Source organism: Carettochelys insculpta, chromosome 8 (assembly GCF_033958435.1).
Source record: "Carettochelys insculpta isolate YL-2023 chromosome 8, ASM3395843v1, whole genome shotgun sequence".
Taxonomy (NCBI): Eukaryota; Metazoa; Chordata; order Testudines; family Carettochelyidae; genus Carettochelys; species Carettochelys insculpta.
The window spans coordinates 37,994,202-38,014,931 of NC_134144.1; the positions used below are offsets into that span (position 1 = coordinate 37,994,202).

The 20,730-nt window shown below is 42.4% G+C and overlaps 1 protein-coding gene across 1 annotated transcript in view; it reads right to left on the reverse strand.

Moving 5' to 3' along the window:
- Positions 1 to 6,866: 6,866 nt before the first annotated feature.
- Positions 6,867 to 20,730, reverse strand: part of CERS6 (ceramide synthase 6) — a 228,884-nt gene continuing 215,020 nt past the window's right edge. The window contains exons 9-10 of the mRNA XM_075000988.1: positions 13,727 to 13,883; positions 6,867 to 7,618 (exon numbers count right to left, since the gene is read on the reverse strand). Coding sequence (XP_074857089.1) covers positions 7,457 to 7,618; positions 13,727 to 13,883 — 319 coding nt within the window. The 3' untranslated portion in view covers positions 6,867 to 7,456. The remainder of the gene's footprint in view (positions 7,619 to 13,726; positions 13,884 to 20,730) is intronic.

Genomic DNA, 20,730 nt, shown 5'->3' on the forward strand with positions numbered 1-20,730 from the left:
TGAGTCATCCGTAGGAGGAGGCAAAACAAAGAGCACTGTATCATCTGGTGAAGACAAGGAGTGATGCAGCGGGGACTTAGCCTCACCAGCCAAAAGGGAATCCTCAGCTACAGAGTGTTGTGACAGCAGATATGTCACTGATGTAGTGGGCTGTGGCAACAAGGGGGTTGTCCCTGGATGGTGCCAGCAGAGCATCAGACCAGGGTGAACACCCCTGCCAAAGTGATCATTGAGGAGCCAGTTCATGTGCATATGGGTAGTGGTGTGCAAACCACAGCAGGGGTGGTAGTTGGTAAGCCAGGGTGGGCAGCATGTCTTCCAGCTGGAGTGTGTGGGACTGGAGTGCTGTGACAAAAAGATACTCCTCTGATCGAAACTGCCCGCTCCATGGCTAGGCAGTTTAGCCCCTGTGGGAACCTCAAGTGCCTGAAGAAATACAGGTTTAGCACTGGGGACACATGATGCAGCAAGCTGGGCAGTGCTGGGCCCGATGCCATGTGCACCCCATGGGTCGAGTCTCCACAGTGCCGTTTGGCCACTGTGCCATGCTTTGGTGCTAGGGGTTTTGGTGAAGCGGTGTCTTGGTGCCGCTTTGGTGTCTTCTCTGGTGCCATGGCCCTGGACTTGTGTGGTGCCGAGTCCGGTGCCTCCTATGAGAGCATGGAGACTTGGAGCATTGCCATCTGCACTCCAGGTCCAGCACCAAGGGTGGTGTCTGTGTTTCCAAGGACCTCTTATGCCTAGGGGTAGAGGTGGCTGAAGCTGGTGGTGCCAACGGCATTGGAGGCACCAAATGCTGATGGCTCAGCTCCGAGTTAGCTGGCTTTGACAGTGCCAGGGATGTTGTGGCAGTCTTTTCAACTGGCACGGCCTGTGAGGATGACACTGGAGGCCAGGAATGCACTGGAGAAGGGCCTGCCTTTGTGGATGGGGTCCCAACTGAGGTAGAGGGATGAACAGAGTGCTGGCTTCTTGGTGGAGGGCTTCTCCTTGGGTGGTGATTGGAGGGACTTTTCGTATAGATGTCTTGAGTCCCTCCTGGCCCTTGCCATGAGGCTGGAGCAATGGGTGCAGGATTGGGTTTTGTGGCCCTCACCCAGATACTTGATGCAGGAGGCATGGGCATCAGAGGCCTGCATGGCTTCCCTGCATGTTGGGCATCACTTGAAGTCCAGGGAGCCTGACATGGCAATGACGCAGTAACTAATTCTAACACTAACTAAACTTTTTGTTATTTGAACTTTGAACAGGAGAGAGAACTTGGATAAGGGTAGAATAAATGCTTAACTCTCTAATTGAACTCTCCATTGTCTTTCAGAGACAGAGCGAAGCTACCGTGCATGCACGGCATCGGAAACCACAGCTATAGAAGAATCTCCGAGTGCTGGTGTGAGGATGCATTGACACCTAGAGTGGAGCACCCTCAGGCACACTGTACTGCTCAAAAGAGAAACAAAGTTATTGGACTAATTTTGGTTGGTGAGAGAGACAAGTGAGGCAGTGACAAACTGTTCCTTCTACTTTTGTACATTTTTTTTTTTAAACAAGGGCCAAAATTTCCCAAAGAAACTATGATTTTTGGTGGCTCACCTTCAAGGCGCTAAGCAGCCGCTCTCTCTGAACCAAGTAGACCTCTTCCGAACACCTCAAGTTAGATGACATTCCACCAGTACAATTGCGATAACGTACTGAATTCCTTAAAATACCATAAACAACTTCCCACAGACATATACAAGTACAAGCATATCTGGGACTGCTGAAAAAATTGTTGAGGAGTGTGTACTGTGGGTAACAGCCCATGAGCTAGGAAATGATGGCACAAACACTGGGAAATACTGTTTTCTTTTCAAAGAACAGAGAAGATTATTGCCATTACATTCCTAATGTTTATTATGAAAAGTGTCTCCGAATTAAAATAGTTCACAATATTGATTGGTTCTATATTAAAAATAAAATCCCAAAACAATAAAACACAAAGTAACTCCCAAAGTTTTGCACAATATCTATGCATAAAAGAATTCTGCCGACCTTATATAGCACTGTATTGGTGGATTGCGGAATTCTAACAAATTGTATTTCTGAGAGTGTTGCTCAAGCACAGAACGGTCATGAAAACACAGGTGAAATTGTGTCACCTGTCCCACCCTGACTCAGTGCAGTTAAAAAAGAATGTATGACATAGCTAGTGTGTATGAAAATAAAGCCTTGAAATTCACAAACCAAGCTAATAGAACTAAAAGCTCTATGCGACCTGGAATTTGTGTGTTGTTTTCCATAGATCATTTTAGATCGGTAAAGATCTACAGAACATTATGGATCACTTTGGTTTAGAGTTTGACATGTCTGATCATTAAAGTTTTAGGCTTTATGGGGTTAACAAAACATTATACCATAATATGTACACTGTTTCCTGCATAATTTGTACCAGAAGCGATTTCAAAAATGGAGAATTCAGTACTGACACACTCAAACATTGTGTTTTCGTTGCAACTACAATCAGAAACCTTTGCAATGTAAAAGCTATATATGTATGTCAACCTTTTCAACTGTCCACTGTTGTTTCAAAAAAAGGTGTCTTTGTAAAATTTCCATTAGGTCCCATTTCTATATCAAAAGCACTCAAAGCATATAAGTAATACAAACTGATTTTGCTTTGTGATTTCAAGGCAACTGTAACTTACAGTATACTGTGAGGTTGGGCCCATTCTGATTTATCTTACACCGAAGGGTATAAAGTTTTCAACAGATCACAAGTAGTAGCTAACTGGAAATATACAAAGAATTAACTTTAGCAAACAGTTTTTTCCTGTGTTTGGCCACCCTGACAGTTAAGAACTTTTTCCTAATGTCCAACCTAAACCTCCCTTGCTGCAGTTTAAGCCCATTGCTTCTTGGTCTATCCTCAGAGGCCAAGAAGAACAAGTTTTCTCCCTTCTCCTTATGACACTGTTTTAGATACCTGAAAACGCTATCATGTCCCCCCCTCAATCTTCTTTTTTCCAAACTAAACAAGCCCAATCTCACAAGTAGTAGCTAACTGGAAATATACAAAGAATTAACTTTAGCAAACAGTTTTTTTTTTTTAAATCAAAACATCAACAATAGAAAACCAATGGCATCATTTCTTTCATTGAGAATTACAGGAGGTTGGAATAACCACGTGTACTTAATTGAGATGAATAATACATGCATTGGATTTCTAACTAGAAAATTCTATGTAGCCTATGTGTTGTATCTAGCCAGAGACACTTACTTTTATTATCAATGGCATCTGGCTGCAGAGCAATTTTTCCAACAGTGTCAGGTTCACAGCCACATAGTGACTGACTGTCACTCCTGACGGACTCAGATTTAACACAAGACGACCTGAAAATATATGAAGCTTTTTGTGCACATGGCCAGTGGTCTAAAAAGGGGATTAGGCATTAGTGACTATGCTGGCCCCCGGGGCCACGCTTGTACATGGCGTTTTGGAGTCCGGAAGAACAGTCTTCTGGACTCCAAATCGTGACGTTATGCTAATGAGGCATGGGGAATTTACATCCGCGCCTCATTAGCACCTTTCATTCCGTGTATTAGCATGCCATGTCCGAAGGAAGTGGCCTGTGTAGAAATGGCCAATAAGAACTGATCTTAGTTTAACATATGTCAGGGATAATTAGAAAGAGAAAACAAATTCTTCACTATTTGCTAATAATGTCTGTATGTGGCATTTGCATTTTTCTACTTACCTATTCCAACCACAGCATCTCTTAGGCTACATATACGCTAGCCAAAAACTTCAAAATGGCCATGCAAATGGCCATTTCAAAGTTTACTAATGAAATGCTGAGATACATATTCAGCGCCTCATTAGCATGCGGGCTGCTGCGGCACTTTGAAATTGACACGGCTCGCCACCGCGCAGCTCCTCCAGACGGGGCTCCTTTTTGAAAGGACCCCGGCAACTTCGAAATCCCCTTATTCCCATCTGCTCATAGGAATAAGAGGATTTTGAAGTAGTCGAGGTCCTTTCAAAAAGGAGCCCCGTCTGGATGAGCCATGTGGCGGCGAGCCACGTCAATTTCGAAGTGCCGCAGCCGCCTGCATGCTAATGAGGAGCTGAATATGTATTTCAGCGCTTCATTAGTAAACTTCAGAATGGCCATTTGCATGGTAATTTCAAAGTTTTTGGCTAGTGTAGACACGGCCTTAATGTACTACAAAAGAAGGAAGCATAGGATTTGAAGTGAGGCAAAAACGCTGAAGAGCTCATTAAGAGGCAAAGAGCTTGAAAATGCTACTATATACCTGGAGTACAAATTCTTGTTTCTATAGGAACTGGCTAATGATGCTGTGACATCTATTGATGTACACAGCCTTCCAGTCCTTCACAATTACACAGAGCTGTGTGAACCTTTTGCAGTTCAAATCTCTTTACAAATTTTGTAAAATACATCATTACCCAAAAATGTACAACAGCCTTCAAAACTGTTCCTTCCCCAGTGCAACCTGTCTCAATTCAAGAACATAAACACTGGTTCAAATACAAAATATTTTGAATGTTTGCCACTCTCCTCTAGGAGTGAAACACTGTTCCTCTGCAAAGGCTGAGTCAGAACTGTTTTGACTCCTGTCATTTGACATACTGACTCAGAAAAACACTGCAAAGCATGTTCAACAAAACCTTCTGGTCCTGTCCAATAAGGGTGGGAGAAATTTGCTGAATTTCCCAATTCCCTCAAATACTGTGGACTGAATGTTCAGCAATGATTCAGTGATTTTTAGCAAAGCTCTTGATGCATTCTCTTCCCCATCACTATTTTTCCAACTGCCCACTTTTAATGTTGTATCTTCCTCATGCAGCTACATTTTCATTGAAGTCCCATTTCATGCTACTAAGAGGACTTGGAATGCCCAGGATAGCTAGAGAGGACTGATAATGAAATGAGAGGGATACACCTGACATAAAGGCCATATTGCAATGACACCTGCATGACTGTACAGGTGGGGAAGTGGGACCTCTGATAGTATCTAATATCTGTTGCAGATACTGATGCGGCACTGGTGTCATATGCACATTGCTATTTTCGAAGAAGACTGCAAACTTAGAATAAAAGAAAAAAATTCTCAGCATTCTAGAAATTCGGGGTTTCAAGAGTTCCCAGACTTTATTCTTGAAGAGAGTCTTGGCAACTGACCTTTCAAAGATTATAATTTCTAATTCACTACATCCCATTAATACAGTCTCACTGTAAAAAACTTTCTGTAATCCCAGTATCAGCATACCATTACGGATCTCATATGCAGGGTATTTTCCATATAGATTATTTGTACATCCACCTTTCCTTCCTTCTCTCATTCTCTGCCATTATTCTTGCATTTACCCTCTTTGAAGTGAAAGGGCCATTTTTCATCTTGATGTCTGGCCTTTTCTATCTGCTGGAACCAAGGGTCTTTGCACATAATGACAATTCCAGAGACTTTCAAGAACCAGCACAAGACACTAAATGGGTAAAAGGATGAGATAATAAATACCAGTCTTTCAAAAGAAATTGAGCTTTTTTTCAGTACTGTTCACATGGAATAAATCCACTAATAATACTCTAAGAAATCATCTACGTTTCAATACTTGCGTAAGTATGAGTAAACAAACCTATTTTCTGTTTTACAATACTCCTGCTGAGGGGGATGCTCTCAGTCCTGGTAACTCAACAGATGATTTTCTGTTTCAGGTTTACACCTGCTTACCTCTTCTATAAGTCTTTGGTCTCATATACACATTACTTCAATGCACACATGCGCAATACAGTGGAAGAGCAGGATGGGCAGAGATTGTTCCCCAGAAATGCTCCTACTGCTGCCACTGCCATTAATAAACAGAGAAGACTGAAGAGGTCTCCTTCGCAATACTTTACCCAAGGATTTTCAAGAAATTGAAGATTATATAAAAAAAGGAAGCAGCTATTCTTACTCTCACGTACTCCTTTGGGAGCAGAGTTTCCTCCTACCATAAATGTCAGATTAAATAGAACAGCAAGATTGCTGGATGGCCATTCCAAGCTTTATTTCTTAATTCAATAAAAAAGACTGAAGTGTCCTAAGAGTTTGCTAAGAATAAACTTCTGATGGTGCAGAACACTCTGTGGTCTCCCAGCTTCTGTATGACAAGAGTGGTAAGAACAAGCCCTCCTCTATCTGTTGAAGCCGCTGTTTTGTCATTGGGCCACTGCTCTCATCCTTCCCAGCTCACAAACAAACCCTCAAATTCAAGAATGAATTCTGGATTCACAAGAGTGCACCTCATTAAATTCAAAACATCGCTCTTCTGACATGGGATCAACTGTCAGCACGACATTATTTGCAAGACACTGAAGTCGACAGAGTTAAAACTTGCAAAGCAGAACTAATCTGCAAGTCCATTATCATAGCTGTTGACATAAAGGTATCTGGGGTATTTGCACAATTATTAAGTCTACCCTAGTGCAACTAACCATCAACTGAGTTTAAAACAACGCTAAAAGCTTACCCTACAATAACCACAGATTTGTCTGAATTGCTAATTGACCTTATTAGACATAATTTAAATACTAATCCATCATTTTAAAACTTTACACTGGGGACTGGCCACTGTGAATTTAGAGGTGATTTCAAAACTAGTACTTTAAAACACAAAGGGCTTGTCTACATGTGCCCCCAACTTCAAAGGGCACATGTAAATCAGGACAATGGGAGATTACTTATGAAGTGCTGCAGTGAATAAGCAGCACTTCATTAGGTTAATTCTCCCCTGTGGCAACTTCAAAGTGACGAGTAAAGGCACTTCGAAGTGCCTGTGGCTACACGCATGCCGGCACTTTGAAGTTGGACACTTCGAAGTTGCCATGGGGCAGAATTAGCTTAATGAAGTGCTGTGTATTCATCACAGCATTTCGTTAGTAATCTCCCATTGCTCTGATTACCATGCCCCCTTCGAAGCTGAGGGCAAGTGTAGACCCAGCCAAAGATAGCAAAACTATCTGGAGCCGAGCTAGAACCTGCAAAACCCTGTTATAGCTTACTGTAAGGGGCAAATCAAGGAAACTACTACTTACAGAAAACTGGGTAACAGGAATGGACGGAAGAGATCTTAGAGTGTCTGTCTCCATCACTGAGATTGTAAAGAGCAAAAGAGTAAGGACATTCCTTTTTGTCCCTAAGCCCCCAAAGAGTCAAAATAAATATTCTAAGACAGTACAAATAAAAATACTGTTCCCATAGTGTCAATTACATACACATACAGCATGCCCACGTATACAGAATGGTGTGTCTCTTCATTCACAGACAGGAAATATGGCAGTGCACTATTGGTATGCTTTGATACTCCTTAATTTTTTTTTGTTTCTGAGATATATGAAGAAACTGCATTCACAACTAATTATTTACTTCTAGTAGTAAACAGTTCACTTTGTTCATGTTTCATCAGTCAGCTCAAGGATTAATGGTCCTCTGAACTGGTGCTACCAGTGAGATATCCATTTGTCCCATTGGCACCACTGGTTCCATTCGTGGTGGTGGCGTTGTGTGGGGTCTGTGGACGAGGTACTGAATCTTCCTCATCTGAACTGGACTCAACGTCACTTCGGTCATCCTTTGCTACCTGAAGAATGTGCGAGAAGGAGTACATTATAGGCTATCACACGAAAACACGACGGAGCACCCACTAGTTCACACTAGAATCAGAGAAACTGTAGCCCGAAGAAATTCTTTAATCTGAACTTTAAAAGGGGCCTCAGCCCTGACATGCTTTTGTGCAATTACCTTCGTAGGCTGCTTTCACGCACTGATCACACAACAAAAAACATTGGTTCAAACCTATCACCAGGGCACATGTGTGCTTGTGTTCAGAACTGTGTGCAAAATGTTTGCACATAAACCATTTGGAATTCTGACTCTTTGGATCATTCAGTTCAACTCCTTGCTTGAGCAAGTTTGTGCTCTACCACGCATTTGCTGGTACTTGGTTCAGTGTAGTGTAAAATATCTCATGTGACAGAGTTCCCACCTCTTCCCTTGGGAGACAATTCTACAGCCTTACTGATCACAGTGTCAAAAATGTTTTTTGAATATTTTTCCTCAGTTATCCCTTTCTTAAATCTCCTCACACTAATTCCTGAGAGGCAATTTGGGCCAGTGGACTGGACACGAGATTGAGTCAGGAAATCTGGAATTCCTTCCCTGGCTTTGCCACTGACGATTGTCAAGTCACTCCACCTCTATCTGCATCAGATACTTCATCTGTAAAGTGGGGAGAATAATACTTAAGCCTCCTTTGCAAAGGTCTTTGAAGTTGATGGCTGAAAATCATTATAGTAAAGAGCTAGACATTATAGCTTTTAATTCTAGTTTTGTTCCTGGCAGGTCCTCCAGCACAATTCCTCTTCTCCTTGACTGCATTCCACAAATGGATGACTCCAGTCATCTACTTTAAGAGGTAATGTGGCAAAGCCAAGAAGGTAGAGAGTAAAAAATTCTACAGCTGGGCAACATGAAAGAAAAACCTGTCCTTGTTGCCCTGTTTCAGGGCATGCATTTATTGTGGTGGAGAGGAATGTAGTGCCAGCATGGGAAGCAAGCCATGAAAGGGAAAAATCAGTGAAGACTCATAAGGTACAGCCAGCAGACAATAATGAGAAGACATCTGCAGGCCAACAGGGGTGTGCACACCTTGCCTGTTTGGTTCTATTAATATGCTACTAGCAACAAGAATGATCAAAGGTTTAGAGAACATGACCTATGAAAGGCTAAAAGAATTGGGCTTGTTTAGTTTGGAAAAAAGAAGATTGAGGGGGGGACATGATAGCGTTTTCAGGTATCTAAAACAGTGTCATAAGGAGAAGGGAGAAAACTTGTTCTTCTTGGCCTCTGAGGATAGACCAAGAAGCAATGGGCTTAAACTGCAGCAAGGGAGGTTTAGGTTGGACATTAGGAAAAAGTTCTTAACTGTCAGGGTGGCCAAACACGGGAAAAAATTGCCTAGGGAGGTTGTGGAATCTCCATCTCTGGAGATATTTAAGAACAGTTTAGATACATGTCCATCAGGGATGGTCTAGACAGTACTTGGTCCTTGCATGAGGGCAAGGGGCTGGACTCGGTGGCCTCTCAAGGTCCCTTCCAGTCCTAGCATTCTATGATTCTATGACTCTATCTCTATTACATGTACTAAGAAGCCATCCATGCTGTAACACCAGATTAGAAACACAGGCACTAGCTTTCTCTGGTGTGAGATAAATTCATGTGAATGGGTTGAGAGTTGAAAGCCAGCTGGAGAAGTGATTTCTCTGAAATGTTTAAAATGCTCTTGGGTAAGAAACTTAACTCTACTTGTTTCAGTTTTTACCAAGATCCTACCACTTTCCTGAAGAACCCCTGATTCTCTCCCCAGCTGTCCCTGCTTTGAAAACTTGGAAAACAACCCTCCTCCTCTCAATTAAGGATGACTGACATGACTCCCTTCAGATGATGTTTGTTAATTGGACAATAGAGAATAACATCACAAGGAGCACTTGACAGTTCTCAAGTACCTGCTAACTGGTACAGTCCCTGATGCCAACATCTAGCAATACAGCAACTACAGAGCCATTGAAATTAGACTTCTGCTGAAGTCACAGTTTTGATTTTATATGCCTCAAATAAATATTACTATGGATCCTTTCATACGGGGGGACTTTCATGTTAAAGCTATTGAAATAAAATGATCCATTTTGAAAGATACTTCAGCCAAATACAAGTTATGTGCTCAATACTGCGATTAGTGGGTGAAATTTCACAGCCGACGTTATACAGAGACAGGAGGGGTAAGGCAGTATCTTTTCTTGAAACAGGTTTTGTTGGTGGAGAGACAGGAGTGGTTTGTCAGGCCTGGGGAAGCTACTCCAAGCATCACAGCTAAATGCAAGGTGGAATAGACTGTTTAGCATAAGTAAGTTGCACATACTGTAAGGGACCATTCAAGGTAGAGTGGAGTGTTAATAGTTTATTGAGGTCAGACTAGATGGTGTAATGGCCCTTTTTGGCCTTTAATTCTGTTAATATATGAAAATTTAGGACTAGATTCTCAGCTGGTGTAAAACCAGCATAACTGCAGTGAAGCATAATAATGCAAAATACCTTTTCAATCTGTGCTCTCAATTGATAATTATGGAATCAGACATTATACATTCAAAAATGCAAGATATATAGTAGGGGTTTGGTTTTTGTAACTTTAGCTACAGATGTAGCACGTTGTACTGTGTACTACAAACAATGTGTGGTCATGTATATGACAACTATACGACATGCCATTTTTATAAAACTACAGATTAGGTAGAACACAGTAGAATGAACATAAGCTGGCATTTGCTGACTGTCTAAATTAGCTGGTAAACTACTGTTGAAGATTACTGCTGGTTGAAAATAAATGGAATAGTTAGTATATGGCTGCTGACTAAATTATTAACATACAGACTTCACTATTGTAAAGGTGACACAGGCGTTCCAAGACAAGTATATTACCCCAAATCATCTTCTCAATATTTCACCATATTTCACAAATAGTCTTTGTGGAAAGCTAAGAACTATCTCATTGTCACAGTTATTGCTAGATGTTCATACAATTTTAGACATGTAGCATATTGTGCTCTAAATGTGTTGGGCATGAAACTTGTCACCTGAGAAGGGGGCATTTGAGAGGAGACCCAATCAACATGAGAACAAGCACTGAGCCAATTTCTATTCATGGTCTAGGCCAGAAGCAGTCCTTAGCAGTTTCAAAGGCCAAAGAACTCCGGTAAAAGTCTCTGAACAGGGGATCAGGGGGTTGAAAGAGAATAGACTAACTGTATTAGAGTTATACAGAGTTGTTTAAGTGATCTGAAGAAGTGGTTTGTCCCATGAAAGCTCATCACCTAATACATTAATTTGTTAATCTTTTAAGTGCTACATGAATGCTTTTTGTTTTGTATAAGAGAACAAAAGAAGAGGGGAGAGTGGACACAGAGTGGCTCTGCCAGCAGTGCTTGTCCCGTGAATCCCAGCTTTCTAGACTGTACAAGCAGGGTTTGGCACTGGTTTGGGTGTGAAACACCTTAGCAGACTGGAAAGTACGTTGGTAATAAGTATACATATTAAAGTTTGTGTCTTTTTTACAAATCCTTTAATGAGCCTTTATTCTGAATCTGTATCTCATGCTCTTGCAGAAAACCTCTGGTTTTACCATAGACACATCTGACTGCCTCGTTCTAAGAAGAGTGTTGAACTTGGTGAAACTGCTGGGATGAGGTGAACAGAACAGAGGCCGTGAATTGCTATGCATTGTGGGTGTCCAAAAGATGAAGAACTGGGCACATCAGGGTACCAGAGGAGGGTGCCTAACACTGTTAACTTGCAGAGGCAAAGAGCAGCCCTCGCAGAGCCTGGACCACAGCGCTTGTGTTGCCAGCAGCTAGCTGGTGGCTGGAGGGAGTTTCTCTCTGTGGGCACAAACCAGATTCCCTCCTGCTGTAAGTGGGTGGCAGTGATTCAAACTGACTCCCTGGGTAAACCCAATGAGTGCTCCAGTAACTGAAAACACAAAATGTCTTCACAATTTTCTTTGAGGGGATTAATTTAAATTCAATTCTTTAGTTAACTGATATGTGCTGAAATACAGAAGCTGAACGGTGCCAGAGCAAAGGGTTAGCCTATTCTACAGTTTATGATGCTTGTTTGTATTACAGACTCCCCTCCCAGAATTAGAGTCCTTTGAGGTTAGGCACTACCATTGCTTAATTTGTAAAGAAAGAGGTGCTGGGGCTCACACAATTTTTTAAATTCCATAATGGATGTGACAAGCATAAATGAGCCAGGGCTCTGCCCTGACAGGTAGGGCAGCCAGCTCTGTAACTGCACAGAACTGAATACTCTTGCCCAGCCCCACCCTGCCCCTTCAGAGAGGTGCCTCCTCCCTGCACTCCCCTTCTCTGAGGCCCCATTCCCACTCATTCCAACTCTCCTCTTGCCGTCGCTTCCTTTCTTCCACCCTCACTCACTTTCAGCAGGCTGGGACAAGGGACTGGGGTACAAGAGGGGGTGAGGGCTCCAGAGCGTGACAGGGAGGTGGAGCTTGGAGTGCAGGAGTGGGATCCCAGTTGGTGGCGCAGTGGGTCTACATCAAGCTCCGTGTCTGCCCTGATTCTGTGCAGCTCCTGGAGCAGCTAGCATGTCCACACTCTAGGCAGAAGGGCCCAGTGTTTCCGGGCAGCGCACACAGCCCACAACTGCTGGCACCACCTTTCACTGGCTGCAGTTCCCAGTCGGGGAAGCTGGAGAGGTGGCACTGGGTGGAGGCATGTGCCCTGGCTGCCTCTCTGCCTAGGAGCCAGAGGGAAACGCCATACGGTTCTGGGAGCTGTGTGGAGCGAAGGAAGGCAGGGAGTCTGCATTATCTCTGCTATACTGCTTGCCACACTAGTAATGGTCTAGTCAGTGGTGCTGATCAGAGACACCGGGGTCCCTTTTTGATCAGGCATTCCAGTCGAAAACTGGAGGCTTGGTAACCCTGCCGGCAAGTCTTGGCACAAACTGAGCACTGGATGTTGAACAACCACAAGTTTAGAACACTTTGAACACCGTCGAAGCAAGAAGCAGGTGTAACAATAAGAAGGAAGAGGATCAGGGAGGAAGGAACATAGGGAATAACAAAACATAGGTTTGCATAGCATGCGACTTTTGCACAGCAGAATCAGAGAAACTTACATGCAAAAGGTTCCACTTTCCAGCCTTCCCAGATAGCAGAAGGAAAAGGATAAACAAGTAGAGTAAGAAAGTCTCAGGAATGCGGGTGTGAAATCACTGGCTTAATTAAACAGGGGACATTGAGCCTTAGAATTGCTAAAGCAGAGGTGTCCCAACTGTGTCCCTCAACCTAAAAGACAGACCATGCCAGTAGGTGTGTTTAATACAGAGGGAGCTGTTGATATTGAGGGTGTGTGGGCACTCAATTCAAAAAGGAGCTGACCACTCTGTCTACAATGTTGATTATTCATGTGCTTAAAATTAAGTGCATGCTTAAGTGCTTTAGAGCTTGTTAGCCTCTGCCCAGACTGGATGGTTCAGCATCTGGATTAGAGTACTCTGGACATAGTGCATGTTTGGACTTGCTGTCACTGTGAGCCACTCTCCTGTTTTGAAATAGAAGGGTGGCAGCAATGTGCTAGTTTTGTATAAAGAGGCCTAGCCCTTTGGCACCTGGAAAGTGCCAGTGTGGCCCTTTGTTTAGCCAAAAGGCTTGTGATGCGTAAGACTGTCAAGAGTTGAGACGCAGCTCTGCCATTTACAAAAGTGACAGCTGGGCGGGTTTCAATTTATTATTTTTCTCTGTTGGGAGGCAGGTATTTTTTCACCAAATATTCTAAGAAAGAAAGTAAAACAGAAAGGCAGAATGCAGACAAGTGCTGTTTACACAGCTCCTAAATGTGTACTGGGATTTGACACCACTTTTTAAAAAAGGAACCGTTAATCACAACATAATCTTTGTCTTAAAAATACATGCAGTTGGAGTTCACATATCTTGTACATTTGTTATCAAGGACACAAAGCTAGTATGCTTTCCATTAAAGAAAGGAAAAGCCTCTCTCCTCAAGTCTGTTAGGGGTCAGTGAAGGAACAAATTCCTGGACAATTGGGAATTTTCAAAACAATACAAACAAAAAGTTTACTGTGAAACATCAGACAGTCTGGGTCAACTTACCTTGCCTCTGGAGATAGCTTTATATGCTGATTTTATGATTAGATAAGACCAAAAACAGTGCAGGACTTGAAGTACCATGAGCAATATGTTGAAGAGCCACAGGGCAGGAAAATTGCCCAACGCTTCATACATTTCAAACAGCACTGAGTTTAATATCCTAAAAGAGAGGGAGAAAAAAACACTTACATTTTGTTCAAGTCAACAGTGATCTAAACTGGAGCCTTTTTCTACTTAAGATGACTAATATTTGATTAGATGGTATTCACACGGGTATTTGATTCTCAGCTTTCCAATGACTAAGACTGAATAGCACTAGAAGAGGAGGAGTGAGAAAACATCGTCTGTGCCTCTGTCTCTCCAGAGGTAAATGACTGTGTAACTTCACTTTCACTGTTTCATTTCAACCAGCCAACACCCCATGGAGAAAGCAAATGTTCTACTCGTTCCCTCCTTTCCTGTGCAGAGCTGGTGAGCACCCAGACATGGGTTCTAACACCTCTTTTCCTGGACACTACTGTACATATGACAGATTCCGATCCTTCAGATTACTCTCCTCATGCAGAGCAAACACTTTTGGTCAGGTCCACCTTGTAGGCTAACAAGGAAACACCTGACCTTGAGGATACTCCTAACTTAATTCCTCTGAGAAGGAGGGACCTTAAACTTAGGCTATGCTTGAGTAAAATATGAAGCCAACAATACTGCAGCCATTCTACCGGTGTAATGATATGACATTTTTCCCATCTCTGAAAGGGATTTGTCTAATTTGGAGCAAAAACCCCATATATCACCAATAGCAACCAATACCTGCTATCAAACATTTTGGGATAAAGAACATTACATTATATGACAGTAAATTCATTTTTAGAGCATGTGTCAATACTATTTACAGCCCTATTAATGGTTTTGCTGTAAATTCCCAGCCTTAACATGAGCAAAACCTGCATTGATGTTTTGCTGCTCCCAGCCTGTACTAAGACTATTCAACTAACATGAGACTTCAGCAATAGCATGCCTATGATGGGACTCAGAATGTAGTAGGAATTTATTTGTTCATTTGAAAACTACAATGGTGAATGATGCAATCTGGGTCTTAGTGAAGAGTGAGCAAGAACCAAAACTACCAGGAGATGGGGCAATTATAGGAGGTAGGTAAACATAACAGCAGTACTAATGGCAGCACCTGGCTGTCTAGAAATACTTGATACCTGCAGGAGTCAATTAAAAATGGAGAGGATCATGTGGATTTTTGACAGCTCTTCTGCTTGGTACTCCTGCTGATGCCTATCATGTTGGAAATGTTTAGTGCGTTTATATTTTAAAAATTAACTATCACTACATAACCAGTAGATGGCACATTTACTCAAGCCAACAAATACACAGCTTTCAATGTGCTCTTGTTACACCATGCTTAGAACAAAGAAATCTAATATACCAGTGTATCATGGGGCTTTAGAATAGTTCAGACCTCACTGTCTTGGACTGAATGACCAGCCTGTGTCTGAATTTTGACATATCTTGTACACTTCAGGAATTCTTTTTACCTAAATACTGAGATGGTCACTATTTTCGCCAAAACACACACCTATAATTCTTGTTATTAATGGGAAATATCCAAAGGCAATGAGTGCACCCTCTAGTATTTATGATTTAATTAGTGTAAAACTATTTCAGTTAAAATTAGTAGATGATTTCTAATAAACTGACTTAAGCAGATTAGTCTTAAAGCTGTAGAGCATCAGAGTGCAGTTTTGATTCTATTTAGTATTACTCCTTTTCTATTCCTGGTCGCTGATGCTAAATTGTGTCTGTTTCATAAATCCTACAGTGCTTTCTGTGAGAGAGGAAAGTTTCATTCCTTCATTTTGCAGTCTGAATTTTACAATTTGTTCAGTGTATGGAATAGACATAAGAAAATGAAACAGTTTGCAGTTAAGGCTAGACATTTGGCACATAATTGTTGTTATTAGCTAAGATTCATAGACTTGACTTTGTGCAATTTGTTCTGTCAAAGACAGCACTAAATGGCAGAATAATGTCCCACTTCATAATCCAAGGTGACACTCTCCCTGCATATCAGAACACAGCTTTAGTCAGCCTTGCTTATTTCATTGGTAGTTATTTCAGTTCTAATTACAATATCAAACTCTTTTTAAAACAAGCAGCCCTTGCATGTGAAGTTACTCTCACTACATTGACTCTCCTTTTGGAGGTCTAAAAACTTAACACATTCCAGAATTATAAGAGTAGCTATGCTGTCATTTACATTTAGATGCCCTGGAAGAAATTCATCCCTGGGGTAACCCCAATGAAGTCAGTTAAATTAAGTTGTACTAGGGCTGAATATTGCTAATTTTTACAAGTTTGAAACGTTAAGATAAAGAGGTCCTGGAGAGGCATTTCTGAGTCCTAAAGCAATTTTGCTGCACAAATGAGTTACCTGCTGGAGATCAGAGATGGAAGATAAGCATTTATTAGAACCCTCTCAGATTTGCGTAAGTCTGACAGATGGAGGAACAAACTAGAACTTTCCATTAAGTGTCTGATATAGTTTGCACAGATTATTGCACGAGGACTATCCAAAATGAAATTTAGGGACAGTGATATGACACAATGTGGTAGGTATGGGAGGGACAGGTGGGCCTTTAATTCAAGCACATAATGGCTGTGTCTACACTTGCATTCCTCTTTTGAAAGAGGTATGCAAATGAGGGAAATCGAAATGCAGATGAGGTGCAGATCTGCATATCCGGCACCTCAGTTGCATATTCATATTTTGAAATAGCTTCTTTTGAAAGAAGAAAACCAGTGTAGGCACTGCTCTTTCAAAGGTGGGGTTTACTTTTGAAAGAGCGGTGTCTACACTGGTTTTCTTCTTTCGAAATAAGCTATTTTGAAATAAGAATATGCAAATGAGGGTCAGATATGCAAATCTACATCTCATTGGCATTTTCAATTTCCCTCATTTGCATGCCTCTTTTGAAAGAGGAATGCAAGTGTAGACACAGCCAATGAGAAAAGAAGTAGAATATGACCATAGAAGCCCATAGAAATACCAGACAGGTAAAAAACTGGTTTATGCCTGGCAAAAAATTATCTGATTTTGGAGGCTTTGTCTACAGGGATCAGCCGGTTAAATAGGAGTGAACATGATGAGAGGTGGTACTACCTTTAGATGTTCAGGGCAGGAGACAGGCCAGGCTACTCAACTCCCCCGAACCTCCATTCCGAATTCCATTCCTCTAAAGACTCACATGAAGCATATTAACCACATACACAAAAATGAATACTACACTACAACAGAGTCTACATGGCAATCCCACAACTAAGTTGGTTCCAAATGCAACTGACAAAAGGACCTAAGGGCTAGATTTTTTTTTTTTTGTTGTTGCTGGGAGGGATGGCGGGAGAATTTAGGTGCCTCACTGCAGCTAGGAAACTGGTGGGACTTTAAATGCACCTAGGTGCTTAAGTCTCCAATTTTCACAAGTCTGCACTTTTTGTTCTTCCTCACCTGCCACCTTGGGCTTGATTTCCAGAGATCATTTGGTTAGAGCTGCTTGTGTCTCAAGCTGGCCACAAAAAAAAATCTTAAAACAAACATACACAAACACACAAGCAAAAGAGAGACAACGTCTGAAATTTTGGCCCTAAGCAACTTGTCGAAGGCTGTGATTAAACAAGGCACCGAATGCAATTCTCCTTTGTGTTAGTCCTATATGAAATATAGGACTCTACTCCTCCTTTTTGCTAAATGCATAAAAAGGCGCCATGTGCATTGTGGTAGCAATTAAATTATCATTCCGCTTAGTGTCCTGAATTCAGTGACATGGTTCTGGCTCAAAGTGAGGCTGATTACGTTTTATTATGGTGGGCCTCATGGGAACAGACACAAACCACCACAGGGCAATCCAGCTTCCAGAGAAGTCACTGACTAACCTCCCAGTAATGTTTGTGTGAGTCTCCCTCTCTCTTGAAGGTCTAGCAGGTCTATTCCTAATTAATTATTTTAGCCAGAGATTCAGCGAGAGATCAGAAATTACTGGTATAAACAACACTATTAAATGACCACCTGCATCATAACAACACAAGGTTTCCCCATCATCTGACTCTCTGGTCACCTAATCTACAACAGGATTGACTCAGTTGACATGCTCCCATTGACTTAAACAGGCATAGTTCCTCGCTTTTAAGAGAGAGAACAGACTGGCACTTGTCAAGATGGAGAATGGTCAGAGGGTGGTAGGAGGAATAAGGAAAGAGATGTGGAGGACAGGAAGGGGTACAGATGTTAGAGATACCCTTCTATTATAACTGAAAAACTGAAGTCAGTGTTTTGCCGAAGAATTAAGTATGCAGTAGCCTGAGATAGCATTCTGCAAAGAGATAGAAACGTGGGCTTCCCCTGTTCCCATGGCTGAGCTATAGAGCTCTCTGTTCCTTGGGTTTAATGCTAATGCTATCAATGTAGATTTCTCATGGACGAATGCACCCATGTGGGTCATGTGGATCAGGTCTATAAAGCTCTAACTAACCCTTTTCCATACTAAAATCCTTAGAATGGAAAAATTTAGAGCAATTGACATATTGGAATCTGAGTAAAATGTGCTCCAGGCTGAGATGACAGACTGGGAGCAATGTAGAAAGAACACTGGCAAGGCCAGCCAGACACAGGTACGCCCTGCAGCATAACACAGAAACAGAGCAGCTGATATGCTAACCTTCCAGGTTTCTGTCTCATGTGGAAAACTTATACCGGGCTCATGCTCCTCCACCAAAGGAGGCAGACCTGAAATGAACACTACTGTGAGCAGCACTAGCTTCTATGGTGTTTCCCAGCCTGTAACATACTGTGTTTGTAAGGGAGACTGCTGCACTGACATGCTGCTCCCCATACCTACCCTCCCTCCTGACCAGTCATCTCTCCTCAAAGTCACATAGTGGAAGAAAGACACATGTTGCCTATAATGGGGCAAACAGTTCTGCTTAGACAGGGGAGAGCAAAACATGGAGCCAGCACATCCCTGCATGTGGCCCTTCTGCCATTTCAGCCCATTTCTCCTGCTTTTCCTTCCTTTAACACAGTACGAGAGAGTCATCCTGCACTCACCTCAGAGCACGTGGACAGCCATGTACTGTAGAAAGGCAAATGCAATGCTAAACTTTTTTTTATTACAAGTGTGTGCAATGATTATGCCAGTTATTTTTCAGCAGGGTGGTGGTGGTGGTGGTGGTGGTGGTGGTGGTTTTTTTTGTCCTATCATGATTTTACTCCTTAGAAACATTTCCACTTATTCCCCCACCTCCAAACAAAGAGATCTTTTTCTTGCTCCCATGTCTGATGCTAGTGAATTTCAGCAGACACCAAGAAGTCAGGACTCCTGGGCTCTGTTCGGTTATTCAAGTCACTCGCAATGTGATCTGAGGAGACACTGAGCTCCTTTACCCCAGTTTGCTCACGAAAATGGGGGGAGCACTTGGAAGAAAGACAGAACAGTGGGGGAAACATAATGTTGTGAAAGGGAAAGACTCACAATTAAGGCAACAGTCTCTCTTTATCAACTGAAAGGATGTGGAGAATGAGTCACAGTCTTTTCCAATCTCTATGGCTTCCATGCACCATTCAAATACAGTCAGTCAAAAGTGTAATGATTTGTATTCATCTACGGCCAACACACTTCAGTATTCGGCTATGTCTACACAGGCAGCCTCTGTCAACGGAAGCCACTGTTGACAGAGAAACCTTGGCAGTACAGTATCTCCAGCAACAGACTGTATCCATGTACAAGAGCAGATTGAAAGAGCAATTTGCTCTGTCAACAGAGAGAACGTCACTGCCCTGCCCTCTCTCGACAGAATGGCTGACTGGAAGCTGTGCATACAGGGCTGCCCTGGGAACAGGAAGCCCTGTCCGTCAACAGAATTGTCTACACGGGCATTCTGTTGACTAAACACTGTTGACAAAGGCACTATTCCTGATCCGAAATAGTGATAATGCTGCTGACTGAACAGCTGAATTTTGTCAGCAAACTCTCAACAGTGTGCTTTAGCCGTGTAGACGCTTGGCGAGTTTTGTTGACAAAGGGGCTGTTCTGTCAACAAAAGCTGCCCGTGTAGATGTGGCTTCTATATTGATAACAATCACCTACTCCGAACACACACAGGATATATGCACTCCAGAACAGCATGTGTGCATTCGGCATTTGTGCCAGAGAATTATCTGCTTAACCCCCCAACCCCCCCGGTATTCCAGTTAAGTTAGAACACTGGACACAGCACTGTTGTGCACACTAAAAAGCACTGAACACCCCATGGAGTTATGACTACTAAACACTCTTCTCTTGGCCAGCAGACTCTGTTCCACTCTTTCAAACAATTATTGGATCTGTTAGACTTAAATATCCAGCTGTGCTCTGAGCACCTGAAATGGCTTTCCTGAGACAGAAACTTGAAGGGGTGTGAAATTTTCAGCTGGACCAACCGCCTTGGCACTACCACAAGAGGGTGTGAGAAGATTCATAGGAAGGCAGCCAGAGAACGGGCTATGTATGTGCATGAGGGGGCAGGAGACGGTGAGTTCTCCTCAGCTGAGAGGGTTTTACGATTGATTTTCCAAGTAAGGGAGCAGATTCTGGGAGTCTCACCCTTTCTTTTTATCGTGGTTAGAACTGAACAGGACCTATAGCTCAGCTCTCACAATTTCAACTGGGTTCTCTAGCAATCTGTAATGATCCAGGCCTCAGTTATGGGATATTTCTCATGTATGTTAGGGTGAATGGAACTTCAGGTAAGTTGTCAAACTTGTCCTGAAGGGGGTATGAAGAAAAGGGCTCCTTCCCTGGACAAGATTAAACTACTAGACCTAAAATGCCCGGTTCAACAACACTGGCTTCATCTACCAATGTCACTAAATATTTAAGCGTAACAGAGCCAGTACGTTCTGTCTAGCCAATTCTTCTCTCTTCTGGCTGGCTACTCAGACAGCTGCTGTTTCTTTCATATCC